At 28.9% G+C, this 17,749-nt stretch overlaps 1 protein-coding gene across 4 annotated transcripts; it reads right to left on the bottom strand.

The window, feature by feature from the left end:
- Positions 1-2,406: 2,406 nt before the first annotated feature.
- Positions 2,407-11,639, bottom strand: LOC114194755. Of its 4 annotated transcripts, none has more exons than XM_028085150.1 (8): positions 11,227-11,639; positions 9,116-9,410; positions 7,273-7,418; positions 6,846-6,955; positions 4,995-5,332; positions 3,540-3,635; positions 3,223-3,282; positions 2,407-2,865 (listed from the first exon to the last, which is right to left on the bottom strand). In XM_028085150.1, the coding sequence occupies exons 4-8, from the start codon at positions 6,946-6,948 to the stop codon at positions 2,638-2,640; spliced, it is 825 nt and encodes a 274-aa protein (XP_027940951.1). In that variant the 5' UTR covers positions 6,949-6,955; positions 7,273-7,418; positions 9,116-9,410; positions 11,227-11,639; the 3' UTR covers positions 2,407-2,637. The 4 variants fall into 4 exon arrangements, with proteins under 4 accessions (XP_027940951.1, XP_027940949.1, XP_027940948.1 ...); XM_028085148.1 differs by having other exon boundaries at positions 9,116-9,370; XM_028085147.1 differs by having other exon boundaries at positions 7,278-7,418; positions 9,116-9,370; positions 11,227-11,525.
- Between the last annotated feature and the right edge of the window lie 6,110 nt (positions 11,640-17,749).

Below are 17,749 nucleotides of genomic sequence, written 5' to 3'. Positions count from 1 at the left end.
GAAAGACTAAGAAAATGTCCTTTTAGAAGTAAGAAGGACTTGTCGTATTGAATTATCAATTTAAAATAAAAATAACTTGTTTTACTAAAAAGTATAATATTGTTCTCATAAAACTAAAATTTTAATTCAAATTAATAAAAGTCAATATAAATTTGTTAAAACTAGGAGTGAAAACTATTAAAGAATAAAAAAAAGTTTTATCAATTAAAAAATATGAATAAAAGATTATATTTAATACTTTAGAGAAAATTTCATGTTGGCATAAGCTTTAAGCAAACATAAATTATAATTTTTGTGAAAATGTCTATTTACTAATTATAATATACATCAAAACATTAGACTCACAAATAGATGACAAAATACTTATATTTGCATGTATTTATAAATAAAACCCGCTATGGACAATAAGTTGATGTTTCATACGAATACCCGCAGACAATAAATAACAAATAATATTCACTTATAATACAGATATTATACTATTCATACTCCTGTGTGTTCTTTATTTATAAAAAATTAAAATTAATTTTATTTTTTATTAATTCAATTTAATTAAAATTAAAATTTTAATTTATATTGTATTAGTTTAAATTTAATTAAAATTAAAAATTAATTTGTATTAATTAATTTACTTTGTATTTTATATTTTTTTAGATTTCATTTTAAAAAATCTATAATTTTTTTAAATATTCACCGATAATCACATATATTTGCAAATTTTTTAAAAATTTGTGAATATTTTTTAAATGAGTATTTAGGTAACGAAACTATGTTAAACTTCTGTTGCGAGTCGGGAAGATAATAGATATTATTCGTACCTGACTCAATCGGTTGTTATAAGTAATTACGTAAGATCAAAGAATTATTTAAGTAATCAAAATAATAATAATTGTATAAAAAGTATTTAATTATAAAAATATAAAAATATATTAAAAGTATGAAATGTTTGTTTAGCTTCAGACCTCCTTTCTAGTTTTTTTTCCCTCTTTTGTTATACACAACAAAATCACAAAAGCAGCCATAAACATGCAATTTTTGTTATCCGGAAGCACCATATCAAACATGGACAGTTTCTTTCTTCACCTCCATAACTTTTAAATTCGTTCTGCACCTCTATACATTTTTATATTTCGTATTATTCAAAATATAAATTTTATATTTTAGAATATATAATCTAAAATATATATTATATTTTGTATTATAAAATATACACTCTAAAATATAATATTTTATATTTTAAAATTTGATTTTGAATATAAAAAGTATATATTTATACATACATACATACATACATATATATATATATATATATATATATATATATATATATATATAAAATATAATTTGGAATGTATTATGTATTTTATATTTAAAAATATATAACCTAAAATAAGTAATAAATTGTATTCTAAATTATATATTTTGGAATATAAAAAAATTATATATTTTAGAATAAAAAAAATATAGATATAAGTTGAAATTGAAACTATGGAGGTGCATGAAGAAATACCTCAAACATGTTGAAATAGCATAAGGAGGGGTTTTGTATTTTCAAGAAGGAAAAACTAATTTGACACCCCCTTTTTTATTACAGTCTTTAAAAATCTTTAAATAATAATAATAAAATATTGAATTAATTTATTTAATTAAAATATTGAATGAAAAGTTAATAAAAGTAACTGTGATTTAGTTGTATTAACAAAATGAGTGTGATGGCTCTTAAGTCTCTCAACAAATTTTCGTACAAATTAATCCTTATACTTACATACAAGTTCTTTCATATTAAATGTAAAGAAAAGTCTCTTAATCAAATAATTATAAAAGATATATTTCAAAGATTAATTTACATGAAAATTTAATTAAAAACCTATTTATCAATGCACTAGTTTTTTAAAATCAATTCGGATATTAAATTAAAAGGTAATATATTATTTAATAAAAATAACATACCCTTTTTTTCTGCAAAATTTTATTAACTCACGAAAATAAGCTTCCTAATTCTCCCGTCAATGATTTTATGTGAAATTTGATCAAAATCAATCTCAAGGAACATTATTTCTTGATTGTTATTTTTGAAAAATTAAATTAAAAATGAAATTACCCGTTCAACTTCAAATTCTCGTAAAACTAAATTTCTTATGCCATACTCTCCCTAAAATGAACAATCATGCAACAGTGTCTTTACCCCCATTCATTCCTATTCTAATTTTTAAACAATAAATATAAGTCAATAATGTCATTCAACTTTTGTTCCCTTAGGAGAAGTGAAGTCCAGCATACTTAGAAAAACAAAATCTAAAAACATTGAACATAAATAACTTAGATCTTATAGCAACTGAGGGGTATGGCAAACCTGGTCCCTCTCTATAAAATAACCAATTTAGCATATTCATAAAAAGAACTTGGTTTTAAAAAAATTACCTATAACTTCTACTTTATTTATAAAATTCTTAATCTGAACTTCATCTGTTAAGTATAAACTACAAGCTCCTTAGCAATAAAAAAGAAAGTCAGATGCAAAACTAGAATTCCAATAAATTTCAAGTCTCTTGGCCAAAGAGAGAAATGAAACAAAAAGTAGATGGGACGATGCAAGTTACTTCAACTCCGCAAGCATAATTATCTATACCAATGTTCTTAAGCTCGATCTCCATCCAAATCAGGTTCCTCATCCATGTTCTGCATCTTAGTTTCATCCATGTTCTGTGTCTTAGTTTCGTATGCAAAGTCTTCGTCATGACTCTCCATAGTTCTTCCATAAACAAATGACTTTGTTCCCATGGTTGTAAAGGGCATCAAGCCAAATGCTCGAGCAGTTTTTATCTCCCTAGCAACTTTTCTTTGAGCCTTGGCACTAATGCCGGTCTATTCAATGATCAAGAAGAAACAGTGTTAAGATCTCATAGTATATATTTTTATGAATTCTTCATAAATACTCACAGAAGAAAAAATGAGAATTTTGTTTTTTTCCGAAAACTCAAATCAACTTATAAGTTAAAAAATTAGGTTTTGGAAAAACTAACATGAAATAACATATAAATTGACTTACACATTAACTTTTCTAACTTTTGGAAAAAATTATTTAATATGCTTTGGGTAGGGAAAACAGTACTAGAGGAATCACTGAGGTACTAATTCTGACATATCCATAATCTATTTTTCTTTCATAATAATCCTTCATCATTCTTACAACGTTACTGCCAATATAGTTTCAGAACTTACCTTGCTTCGCTTGATAAGAATTCCTGCCTCTGTTATGAAATTTGCCAGGAATCTTACATTCTGCATCAAAACATAAATACTACTAAGCCATTTCAAAAATAGCATTTAACTCAAGGATTAGCAAAACATTTAATGAGATGTGAAAGTGTCTCTTACTATGAGAACATGCAAGTCGTGATGTTAGTTTTACTTTATCACAACACCAATATACAAAAACAGAATATTCATGCAAGTGACAATTTTCACTGCAGCATAGCAATCAGAAGTTCATGGTTGATGCATTACTATAAAGGAACTACTCTGACACAAATGCTAACCCTGAAATCTGCTTGACTAAGAACTTCTTTGGTGGTTACACTGAATTCATTCCTTACGGGAGCCCTGATTACACCAGGTTTGGTAAGATCCAGATCCTATATGAAAAAAGATACTGCACAAATTAGAAAACTAATATGTACACATAATACAAAATAAACATTAACAGAGTAAAGGTTGAGATATCATGCAGTGAACGGGATATTGTAGCCATGGTTGTTTAAAGCAGACAAAATACGATTAGTGATAGGATCAAAAGCATTTAACATTATTGGTTAATCATGCATACCATTGAATATGAATAATAAGATGTGTACGAGTTAGTTCATCTAATTTAAAACCCTTCTATGCAATAGACTGAAATTATGTGTCAAATTAAAAAGGATAAACAAGAGATGGATTTGAGTAGCCACTGCAATACATTTTCTTTCATGAGGAGCATCAATAAAAAGGGTTGGATTTGAGGGTTATAATATTTGTTGATCACAGGAAGATGAGAACACCCATTCAAAATTTCCCAAATGCATATTCTTGCAAAAAATATGTATTCCATCCACTTTTAATTGATACAATCAATAAAGATACCTGCAACAAACAACATATCAAGAAATTCAAAACCTCTTTCATTACTATCCAACCATATTCACATGCCTTTATCCCACCCACCCGAATGAGCTCAGCTAATGTGCTCCCAACCATTCCCCACATTTTCTGACACCCACACTGATTACTGATCACACACCACCTAGACCATTACAACTCTTTTCCCACCCAGTCATAGTTTGCAAATGTTCTTTTTTTACACCCTCTATTCTGCTACTCAACCAACCGACACCCATTGTTCTTATTATAGTTATAGTAATAAGGAGCATATCCTACGTAATCAAGATCATACATCTATTATTAGGAACGTTTTTGTTTATTCTTGTACTATGCCTTTATTATTTGAGGATATCAAATCTCCTCAATTTATTTTATAGGTTCATTTTTCTCAATACAGAAAAGTATCCATACTGTCTCAGAAAAATACAGTTTCAGCTTAATACCTCCCTTTTCCTAGAGTTCAACAGTTCTTTTTCTTTTAGAATAACTTGTGAATATCTCTTTAATGTTGTTTTTTTAAACGTATATAATATACATTATGATTATTTTCATTAAAGATCTATAATCTGAACTTAATGCGCATCCTGCTATTCCATTATATAGCATTATTGGAGTCTGTCACTTTGTCCTGCTATGAGTATTGAAAAAATACCCTGCGAGACACTCTTCACTATTCATTCTATACCTCCCACCAAACATGTGTATAATTTATAACTACATCAATTATCAATTTGGACATAAAACATGTAATGCCCTCATGCATATGACAGAACAAGCACAAACAAACATCTAAAATTAAAGATAAATACAAAACAATGATAGCCAAGGAAAATAGACATTGTTATTCAACTTACTTTTATATCATATGTTGAACCAGTTGGAAAAGTGGCATCATATCGAAAAGAATAATCTTCTTTCTCAACTTCCTCCTCATCCATTTCAAAGTATGTGGCAGCATTCTTCAGGTCTTCATCCATTCCATCAGATAATGTGTCATCATTTTCTTCTAGATGATCCATCATATCAGAACCAGCACCATATCCAAAACCAGATCTTCGTCGAGCCATTCCCTGTTGGCCAATCTTTTGAAGAATGGAATCAAACTGGGGATATCTACCACGATTTTCTCCAAACTTCCCAAACTCCTCAGGAGGTTCTGACTTGTTAGCCTGCTGATCACCGGTTTGATTATCTGCTCAAACATTGGGAAGGAAGATCATAAGGAATAATTTTAATTCCATAGTACAGTAATGAGAGACATATAAAAAGAATTTTTTAAACATCCTTATACAATTTGGGAAATTGTGATTCTAGCACAGACCACCATACTGTTGAAATTATATTTACATGAGTTGGGTATAGCAATAAATGCTAAAAAAGTCCCAATGATACGTTACATGTAATGTGCAGAAATCCGTTAGGCCTGTGACACAGAACACCTGAAATTCTCATCTGAATAAAGCTTAAATCCATAGAGGTTTACTATATAACGTTTTTCTTCCCTTCTTATAACAAAGATTATGCTAATCTTTCCTGTTTGAATATTCAACAGCAATATTTACTTCCTTTCTGGCCTACTACGTACTTTGAAAAATAAAAATTCAGAAGTGTAGTTAACTCTTCTCAGTACTGGAAAAAAAATATACAAATACCTAAGAACATGAAGAGAAACAATTAACCAGTACCCTACTTAACACGGAAACAAACAGAAGATGACAGATGATGGTGACTCATCAACTTTAAAAAACTGAAAAAAATGTTGCACAGTCAAACAGATATTTGGTTATTCAATCCTGGGGTTGGAATTTCATGCTTTTGATCATATTGTTGGTAAGTTGGTAACTTATTTTATCATCCCAAATTCATATCTCACAAAAATTACTTAACACCCTTGCAAACAGCCTAGAGACTAAAGTTACAGGCATTGGTCAAGAACCCTCTTCCATTCATACCTTTGGATTTAGATCTTCTCTTTCATGATTGTCCACTAAATCTAGCTTCAGTGAAACCACCGACCCATTTCCTTAACTGTTCACTAAACTTTTTCTCTAATTCCTTCAACGTACTGGACCAGAGTATGGAAAGATTATTGGTGCATGTTTTTAATCATACATGGCAACTAATCTCCTTCTGTTGTTAGTACTGACACTGAATACAAATCTCCACTTTATCTGACCCTAAATAATTACTAAAGAAGGGTTCTCAATCTCTCCCATTTGTAGTCTTTTGAAATGTGAATCATGTCAGCTAAATAATCACAATAATAAGTCTAAATTTCAACTCAGAAATGTTTATTCAGATGTTAGGGACCATCACAAGTTAGTTCTATCATGTGTCATATTATAATGAGTTAGTTTAGCCCAGTCAGCTTGCATGTGACAACAGGCTGTAACTGTCCGCAACTGTTTCTGTTTCTTGTAGAGCAAGCTATTTGTAGCTGTATAATCTTTGTTGTGACAGAATTCTAAATACAATGAGAAATAAAACTTCAATTTTTAACAATGGTAAGAGGCGGGCTGGCAAGCCTAGAACTTTTGGTTCACATTCAAACTTTCAATCATAGAGGAGTAAAGCATAAAACGTTCACAAACTCAAACTTCATGGAAACCAAACACATATACAACCAAATCATCAAAATCAATTACCAAAATATCAGCAACAAGGCTGACCATTGCTTACAAAGGAGACAAACACAGACCAAGTACCTGTAAATCCCCAAGTGGAAAGGCTTCTGAACATATGAGTCTGATAAAGCGGACGGGACAAATTGATACTCAATGACCTAACTGCAACTGAAACAATCTTCATTTTCTTCCTGTACCACACAAATCAAAGAGAGAAATTATCTCCCTTCTGTTAACCTGAAATCTAAATTTCTAACTAAACCATAAGAGATGTCTCAAATATTTCCTTATCTGAGGAAATTATATCACAAAATCTCAAAAAAAAAACAATAGTTTTCAGTTATACCTTCATAGTACACATAGACAACATACATATGAATACATTTAAGATAACACCTCTCACACTTCAAAATTAGTCGCCACTTAAACAGTGATATAGTTTGTTTGTTCGTGAAATCCAAAATCTGACAAGAAATGAGGTATGCTGAAAAAGTAATGAAGGGCTTACCTTACCAGAAAAAAATGAGAGAGTTTTGGGTCTCCAAATTTAAGGGTTCCAAGTTACGGAAAGTGAAATTTAAGGGTTCCAAATTTACGGCAACCAGCCTCTTGGTTCTGTGTAAGATCCAATTTTGAATGTGAAGGAAGTCACCACTGAAAAAAAAGGAGTGAAATTCATCACATGGTCATAAAAATTTCAGAAACTTCTGTGCCACAATATGAGATCTATCAGGAGTGCCAAATCAACATTCGAACATGTGATGTTGGGAACAACAAAAATACAGCACATGGGTATTAAAAAACAAAACAGAGATTTTCTAAAGAACAGAAGCAAAAGGTAGGATTTTTATTTTTCCCATTTTGGTGATCTTACCAACCAAAGATGAAAGGGGTGGTGCAGAGTCAATGGAGTGAAGGAAGGAGAGTGAACAGTGAGAGAAGAAGAAAAAGTGTACTCAAAGATAGTATTATTGACTAGTAGGTGTGGATTTTGGAGATAATTGATGAAACAAGTGTATGAATGAAAGAGTGAATCTGGATTTGTTGTTAAGTGTTGGCTGTTCCTACGACTTCTCGTATTCAGAGTTGCAACCTCGTCATGAGGGTGTGAGGAATAATAATAAGGATGCAGAATCTTCAAGCTGGTCTCATTTTTTCTTGCCCCATTTTGTACCCACATTTAGGGATGTCAAAACGGGCCAGCCCGGCCCGTTTTGACCCGGCCCGATTTTGGCCCGATTTATACGGGCCGGGCTGGCCCGCAAGGGTGAAACGGGTTACACTTTTGAACCCGGCCCGCAAGCTGGTGGGCTGGCGGGCTGGCCCGCGGGCTTTTTTCCATATGTTACATTTTCAGTCCAAAATCAGATTTCAACAAAATTATTGCAACAAAAACAACCCTGCAGTATATAATATAACTGATCACAAAACAAACAACCCTACAATATATATAAATGACATTTTGCTCTCTGCAAGTCATCAAGACACTGTTGCAACATCAATAACAAGTCTGAATTAGAGTACTTTAGGCATGGAGCATTACCAAAGTGCAAACAGTTACATAAAAAAAAAACAGAAGCATTAATTATGGATGAGAGGTTGTATAATTTGTTTGGCAACATGTGCTGCAGAAGCATCTAAACCCTCCAAATCAATAGAAGCATCTTCTGAAATCTCCCCATCATCAAACCCCGGTAGAGATGCCTCAAACAAATTAGAGTTCAGAACAGTTAAAAAGGAGGTGGCATTATAGTTCTACATCAAATATACTGCAGTGTATAAGCAAATTTCAGTTTAAGTTAATGCCAAACAACTCAATCCCAGCTTTGCAAACACGGCACATACAACTTTGCAACTTGGTACTTTCTTTCATATAATTCAATCATTAATGAAGAACATATTTTTGTCTCAAGGATGATAGAACAATATGAAACAGTGGCAGTATTTATTTGATCACAGTGCAACGATGAAATACATGTTCTCCACATATCTCCAACATGATTACAGATAAACAGACAAACAAAGAAAACAACCACAACTATCAGCCTATCACACAGTCAGATAAAAATTAGTAACACTAGAAAAACAAGAAAAAAAGAAATGAACATCACCACCACACCAAAACGGCAGCAACTACGAAATTGAAATTGGGGGAAAATTTAACCAACAACAGCACAACAATTATGATTCACAGAATGGGTCCAATCCAAACAAGGACAAATCGCAGCAACAACAACCACACATACACCATAACTTCCAATTACAGGAAACCAATTTTAGGGTTACGAAAATCATAAATTTAGGTTACAAATTGAAAGAAAAGGGAACCAGAACGCAAATTACAAACAAACCTGTGTTCGTGGTGGTCGTGGCGATCGAAATCGTTCGTCAATCGCAGTCCGATGGTGGCGCTGCTGCCCCTGCCAGCGACGTGGTGGATGTCACGGTGGAGGAGAAAGGAGACGCCGTGAATGGCCTGCACTCTGCCTTCGTGTTTCTTGGCCAGCGACGTGGGTGGAGGAGAAACGAGGGTGCTCTCTTCTGGTTTCCCAAAACGCGGGTGGTGGAGGAGGAGAAGAGAGTGTGAGAGGAATGAAGGAATAAGTCTGGCAGTGGCAGAGTAGAGAAGAGACTTCAAAAAAAATGCTGAAAGTGAAAGAAAAATGGAGGGAGACAATAGGCAAAAAAAAAAAATGTAAATAATGCATTAGTGTAGTAATCATTGGGTTCAAGAAGTAAAGGCCTACAATTAGTTGAGATACTCAAGTGGAATCACTTTCGGCCTGGCCCACTTACTTTTATCGCTAGCATGAACACATTGACATTGTTGACTTACAATTAATGAAAAATGTATAAAGTTAATCAACATGCACAATTTAAAAAGTAAAATTTTTAAAGCAAGAAACCAAAACTAAAATGATTCAATAATACATATTTCTTATAAATTATATCGATACAAAAATATTAAGTGCTACACATAAATTGTTATTAGTATATACTAAGGATGTGTTTAGACTATAGTTGAAAAAAATTAAATTTAGTTGAATGAAAGAAGAAAATCTGATTCAACTGAAAAGCTTTAGTGTGTGTAATATTTTTAATTTGGGAGGTGAAACCAAAATTTATTTTTCATCGAAAGTCATAAATAATATTTAACAATTTTTTATTCAATTCCATTGAACTCTATTTCAAAACAAAAACAGAAGAAAACTCAAAAAAAAAAAAATTTAAGCAGAAACTGTCTACAATCATTTCAGTGTCGAAGGTGAGTTAAAATAAGAGTACCAAAATATCATTTCTAATTAATAAATATGTACTAATAATTTAGTTACGTAAACCTACTACTATGGTATAACACTGTCTAGAACCATCGAAAACATCAAACACCCAAAGCAAAAGTGTAACTGTGTCACAGAGAGAGAGAAAAAAAAAATGGTGAACTTCACGTTGATGATCACTGCGGAGCTTGAGAACCTCACCAATCTTCAACCCCAAGGTGGCTGCGATGATCCCAATTTCCCTTACCTTTTCAAGGTTTCTTTCTTTTTCCTTCATCTCTTCCAATTAATCAAATGCAACTTTTTCAAGTTTCTTTCTGTTTTTCATTTTCGTTCTGTTGTTGCAATCAATAGTTGAAATGTGGGAGATGCGGAGAACTCAGCCAGAAAGAAACCTGCGTCGTCTTAAACGACACCGTTCCTCTTCCGGTTGGAAAGGCCACCACTCATCTCATTCAAAAGGTAACCTAATTCACCCTTTGGCTTGCGTTTTATCAAAAGCATTTTTTTTTCACTACCCAATTCAATAAACCCGTGGATTTAATAGTCCCTGAAAGATTGTGATTGATTCTCGCATGAGCTCCTCAAGTCTGCACATTTCTCAGTTCAAGTTCTTATTACTCTCTCATAGTTTATTGGTAACCACAAAATTTGGTGTGTCCTACTACTTTTTGTACTAGTTTCTTCTGATGATTTCTAATAAAATTTATCTTAGTATTCCTCATCGGAATCAATGGCCTTAGGAACTTCTTGTGATTTCCATCTTTGTATATTTTGACAAGAGTTTAGTAATCATGCACACCTTTAAAATAATTTTACATTGTTATCCAATTATAAACTATTGTTGGTTTGAGTTTTCAGATTACTATGGTGAAAAGTAACAAACTTAGTTTCGTTAATGATTGAAAGATAGTGCACAATGTAAACATACCATTAAGGTAATCTTATACTGTTAGTGCAGAACATCTTTTTCTCATTGGCTGTCAAAAAACAGTTTTTCTCAATTCATACTGCTATGTGTTTACTTTTAGGGATATATAATTTTTCAGTTATGTAGGGCAAATTGCAACAACAACAACCAGATATAGACCATAACCCCAAATTATGGGAAACGAATTTTAGGGTTACAAAAATTAGAAATTTAGGTTACAAATCGAAAAAAAAGGGAACTAGAACACAAAAACCTGTCTTCGCGGTGGTCGTGGCCGTCGGAATCGTCCGCGAATCGGAGTTCGATGGTGGCTCTGTGTTCTCCCTGCACTGCGTTCTCTCGCTGCTGCACTCCCTTCGTGTTCCTGGCCAGCAACGTGGTGGATGTCACGGTGGAGGAGAGACGCGAAGTGATGAATGGGCTGCACTGCCTTCGTTCGTGTTCTTGGCCAGCGTCTTGGGTGGAGGAGAAATGGGATAGGTATGGTCGCGAGAGAGAGAAAGGAAAATGGAGGGGAATGAGAAATCTGGCAGAGAGAGCAGAGCACCAAAATTAAACACACCTCTGCATATGCTTCTATTCGGAAAAATCAGGTTTCACATGACAATTTCGCCACGACGCCGTTTCGCCTGAAGTTCCTTGACCCACTCGCTCGTGCTCTCACTTTCACGCACAACGCCTACAATGATTAATATTTAGAACAAATAATGCATGCGTTGGTAAGAGCAGTAATAATAATAGATATATTTTTGTTGTCTTTTAATTTTTATAAAAATTAAAATTAGTTTTTTTTATATTTTAAATTAAGTTAGTCTCTTCTTTTTAAAAATGTGCAAATTTAGTCTTTTAAATTATTTTTTTTAAGTTTATTTTACGTTCCAAATTTTAGTTTAATATTGAAGCGAACATGTGTCAAATGAGATAAATAAACTAAAATAGTATAATAAAACGTAAAATAAACTTATTAAAATTTGATTAAAATGACTAAATCCTCGAATTTAAAAAGTTGAAAAACTAAATGGGTTCAAACTTTTTGGACAGATATTAATCTCAATTTTCACTTAATATTGAAACACCAAATTAAAGTTGGAGCACAAAAAACATATTTAACCTAATAATAATGTAAATTTATACAACTAAAAGTTATTTATAACAATTAGTAAAAATAATAATAAAATTATTAACTTTGTTATTGTTATAATGTTAAATTATGTCTTTGGTCTCCATTTTCGTAACAAAATATCGATTTGGTTTCTTTATTTATTTATCTCAATTTGGTTCATGTTTTGGAAAATTTGATGCAATCAAGTCTTCTAGTCTTTTCCATTAGTGGTACAGTAACAACATTAAAGGGTGTCACATGTTAGTTCTTATATTTTTTTATTTTTTATTTTTAAAAAAATTAAAAGTTTGCCACGTGTCAACTTTGACGTCATGTCACGTGGCAGTGACAGAGTAATGTGACAGTGAAAATATCATGTGTCACTATCATGCCATGTGTCATCTCATTGTTCTCAATTTGGTCCTATATTTTAATTTTTGTCTCAATTTAGTCTCAATTTTTGTAAAAATTATGCAATTTTGTTCCTCTCCAAATTAAAACAAAAATTAATTTTTATATAAATGTTATACAAATATTTTTAATAAATTTGATATTTTATTATATATTTTTAACAAAACTAAGTTTATTTAAAATTATTTTCAAATTTTAAATTTATTTGTTTTTTTTTTTTACATAAGGTAGTTAACATTATTTTTAAAATTTATATAATTGTTGTAAGATTTTATAATTTTAATTAACTTTAAAAATTACTTTTATTAAATATAAATAAAGTAAGATTTTCATCGTTATATATTTTAACCAAATATTATATTACAATATTTAAATAAGATGACATTACAAGATAAGAAAATTAAATTTTTAACAACTAAATTTTGACAATTTTTTTTATAACTTGAGATAACATTTTTGGCTAGAAAATACCATGATGAAAATCTCACTTTATTGTATTTAATAAAAAATATTTTTAACGTTAAATAAATTTATAAAATATAAAATAAAAAAGTTAAATAAGGTATGATTACAAGATGAAAAAAGTGATTTAACAACTAAATTTTGACATTTTTTTCTTATAATTTGGCTTGACATTTTTTAAGTGACTTTTTATTTTTTCATTTTCTTATTTTATATTCTAAAACAACTTGAAATATGTCGTCTTATGTCGTAAAAGTAAATAGTTAAAATTTTATTTGTCAATAATTGTCCTATATGTTATATACTATAAAAAAAATTTAATGAGTCAATTAAAAAATTTTAAAATTTTGAGATTTTAATAAAGACTCAATTGAGATCTCATAAATTCATTCGGGACTCAAAACTTAATTAATTAAGTAAAATAATGTTTTATAAGTTAAATCTATTTAATTTTTTGTTTAGAAAATCTTCAAATATGAAAGAAAAATAAAGAAAAATGAGTAAAAAAATAACCATAATATTGAAATATTACTTTTGACTATTACATGGGTAGATGAGAAAATGTCACTATCATTTGTAATTATTGGGCCATAGGTAAACATGAGACGAGCACGTGCACAGCCAGGCGCGTGAAGAAGAATGGAGAAACCTAAGAAAATTGAATTTATTGTTATTAATATCATTTATATGTAAGGTAAGGTTCCTTCTAAAGTAAGCAAGTAAAAAACATTTAGTCTTTTACTTAATTGTTAGGAAATTATTAATTTTATTACAAAGGTATTTGGAAATAAACAAAATAGTACCTATGTAATTAAAAATTAATTAAGTTTGAACTATCATTTTTACTATTTATGTATGATTCAGAGGATGGAAAAAGGGAAAAAAATAAACGACTAAAGAAATAAATAAACCTAAATGATGTAGGGAAGTGATGCTTGAAAAATAAAATACCATAAATTATGTAAAAATTTATATTATCTATACTATTTTATAAAGGAGATTTTTTTATCGGTATACACATTTATTTTCCACTTTTATTTTTTAATAATTATTTTCCAAAATTAAAGTAATTAAATTATCGATTTTATTTTAAGTGACATTTTTTAAAATTAATTAATTTTTATTTGACAATTTTTTTTAAATTTAACTATTTTTTAACTAAAATAATTATCTATAGTAAAATTGTAAACTATATATATATATATATATTTTATAATTATATTATTTTTTTAAACAATAATTTTTTTTTTGTTTTCCAGTTTTATCTTTAATAAATATATATTTTTTAATTAAAATAATTATCTTATCAATTTTAACTTTTTTTATTTGAGGTTTTTCAACTTAACTATTTTTTAAAATTAAAATAACTATTTATAATAAAAAAATACCTATAAAATAAATAAAATTTACTTTTTATTGTAATAATTATTTACATTTAATTTTGTAATTATAATTTTATTATAATAAAAAAATGTGAAAACAATTAAAAATAGCTGTTTATAATAAAAAAATATTTACAAAATAAACGAAAATTATCTATACTAAAATTATAAAAATAATCCATATTTAGTTTTATAATTATTATTTTATTATTATAAAAATGTGAATACATAAATCTTTTAACTAGTATTTTTTAGAGTTATACGTGACTATTATTTTTAGGGTTAAATATGTTTTTGGTCCCTCAAGTTTGAGCGAAATTTGGGTTTAGTCCCTCATCAAAATTTTTGACCAATTTAGTCCTTCATCTTCCAAAATGTGTGAATTTAGTCCTTTTAACCAAATTTTGTTAAGTTTATCTAACATTTCAAGCGCATTTCATGATAGTATTTAAATTATTTATACTGTTTGACACATTTTTGCTTCAATATTAACTTAAATACTATCATGAAATGCGTTCGAAACGTCAGATAAACTTAACAAAATTTGGTTAAAAGGACTAAATTCACGCATTTTGAAAGATGAAGGACTAAATTGATCAAAAGTTTTGATGATGGACTAATTCTAAATTTCGCTGAAACTTGAGGGACCAAAAACATATTTAACCCTTATTTTTAAAGTTAACATTTGATCAAAAGACAAGAAAGATAATTGAATTGAGAGTTTGTAGTTGAAATGACGCGATAATTTTTTCTTTTTTCTCAAGCAAAGTTTGTGACGGCGATTTGATAATTACGTAAATATTGAATTTGCATTACATAAGTTCAACCAACATATAAAATATTAACATTATCTTTCATATTAAATATAAAATTTTAAGATAATAAATTTATAAATTTTTATTTTTATATAAAATATTAAACTTTTTATTTTTCTTTAAAGTAAAATTTATAGTTATACTTGAATTTTTAATCGGATTCTCATCAAGTTATTAAACCTTATAACTTATTAGATAAAGAGATAATATGAATGTACATTGCTATATAAACTAATTAAAATTAGTATTTTTACGTGTCAAGTGTTAATATTTAATAACACATACTTAATATATATATATATATATATATATATATATATATTCAAAATACGTAATACTGTATATTAAGAATTTTGATTAAAAATTTTAACAACTCGTGGACAATATTTCAATTCATCCGAGGTGTTGGTAAGGACTACTTTCTTCTTGTTAGTAATATACCAATGTCATTATGTACATACAAGTTAGGCTTATATATTATTGTGAATTAATATCATCATACATAGTAAAAAACCATATGCTGAAGTAGGTGCATGCTACGGAGTGAAAAGGATATATACATATATTTTTTATATTTTTGTTGTAAATATTCTTTTCCATTTTATGTTTCGAAGTATTATAATATGTCATGTACATGACATTGATATATATATATATATATATATATATATATATATATATATATATATATATATATATATATATATATATATATATATATATATATTTAAATTATATTATTATTAAAATATTAATTTAAATAATACTTAGTTAAATATTTTAAGATTTTGACTGTTATTTTAAACTATGTGTTATTTTTATTAAAATGAAGATATTTATATAAATTAGATATAGTTAAATTTTTAATAATTTCCATAAATTAAAAAGTTAAAAATTAATTTCCAATAAATGAGTGTAAGTTTAATAAAAAATATATATCATTTAAACATAATATCCTGGTATTATTTATTTATTTTTCCATACTAGATTGTTATATATTATTCTATTGCATTCTTCTTATTTTATCCCATTTTCTTATGTTTTTATATAATGTACACCACTTTTAACACTAAATGTATCACCTTTAAAAACATTTTCTCTAAATAACTTCACCTTCTAAATAAGTTCTTTATAAAAATAATTAACTTATAAACAAATTAAAAAGAATTACAAAATAAAAATTAAAAACATTGAATTCAAATTAGAAGTGTTCTTATAATGTCGAATGGACTTCACAACTAATTTAATAACTTTATATTATCTCATTCCATTATTTTAGTGTTAGATGTTCCAATAGCACATTATTGAAGTTAATTTAAGTAAAGTCCACGTACACACTTCAATAAAAAAAAAACACAAGATTTATCCCAAACACCAAAATCAATCACTTCACCAAAGAATTCACATAGAGATCCAAAATATCATAAAGTTATCAACACCCATAATAATCAAATAGAAATTATGATAATTCATCAAATAAAAAAAATAAGATAATTATACTTTAATTCACTTTTTTTTATCCACTCTTAACCCAACACTTCAATCATCATTAGATCATCATATCACTAAAAAGAATCAAAATAGATGATGTAATGGTGATTGAGATAGTGGGTTAAAGAAGTGGGTTAAAATATCGTTATCCTAGAAAATATGTATGGAGATAGAAGTAAGAAGGACTTGTCGTATTGAATTATCACAAAATCTCAAAAAAAAAAAACAATAATTTTCAGTTATACCTTCATAGTACACATAGACAACATACATATGAATACATTTAAGATAACACCTCTCACACTTCAAAATTAGTCGCCACTTAAACAGTGACATAGTTTGTTTGTTCGTGAAATCCAAAATATGACAAGAAATGAGGTATGCTGAAAAAATAATGAAGGACTTACCTTACCAGAAAAAAATGAGAGAGTTTTGGGTCTCCAAATTTAAGGGTTCCAAGTTACGGAAAGTGAGTGTTTATTGTTTGAAGAAGATGGTGGCGCGGTGGCAAGACACCCTGACGACGTCGCCTTATAGTGGTGGCAAGAGCAAGGGCTTCCTTCTGTGTCTCTCTGTCGATCACAGCAGGTGGAGCGTCGTCGTTTTGCTTTGATCTTCTGAAAAAACAAATGTCACTGGTCCGAGTCACTAAAATTGGTCGGGTCAAGCTGATAGGTTCGGGTCATAATGTTTCAAACATTGCCTAGCCCGTTTTCATAAATAACTTCAAGTTTCGCTACTTTTTGCGTTTCAAGTTTTCAGTACTCTTCTATTTTCTTTCTCTTGTCCGTTTCATACAAATTTGGACTGTTGGGCCTCAATTTAAGTCCAACAATTTTCTTTTATATCTCAAATAGAGCATAATATAAAATACAATTAATAAAAAGGTAATAATATTAGTGAAATATAAAATATAAAATGTTATATGATTAATTAATAATAATATTATAATAAAATTATAAAAAAATATTTATAGCGACATATAATATTTAATTATGTTATTTATGTATGTTTTAATATATGTAAATTATTGACTTTTGACACGTAACGTAAATATAGGAGTAAAAGTTCAGAAGTGTATTTTATTTGAATGAAAAAAAAGGAATTAATGTG

This window comes from Vigna unguiculata, chromosome 8 (genome assembly GCF_004118075.2).
Source record: "Vigna unguiculata cultivar IT97K-499-35 chromosome 8, ASM411807v1, whole genome shotgun sequence".
NCBI classification, from domain to species: Eukaryota; Viridiplantae; Streptophyta; class Magnoliopsida; order Fabales; family Fabaceae; genus Vigna; species Vigna unguiculata.
The sequence above is the reverse complement of the archived record's forward strand: the minus strand, read 5'-3'. Positions and strand labels throughout refer to the sequence as shown.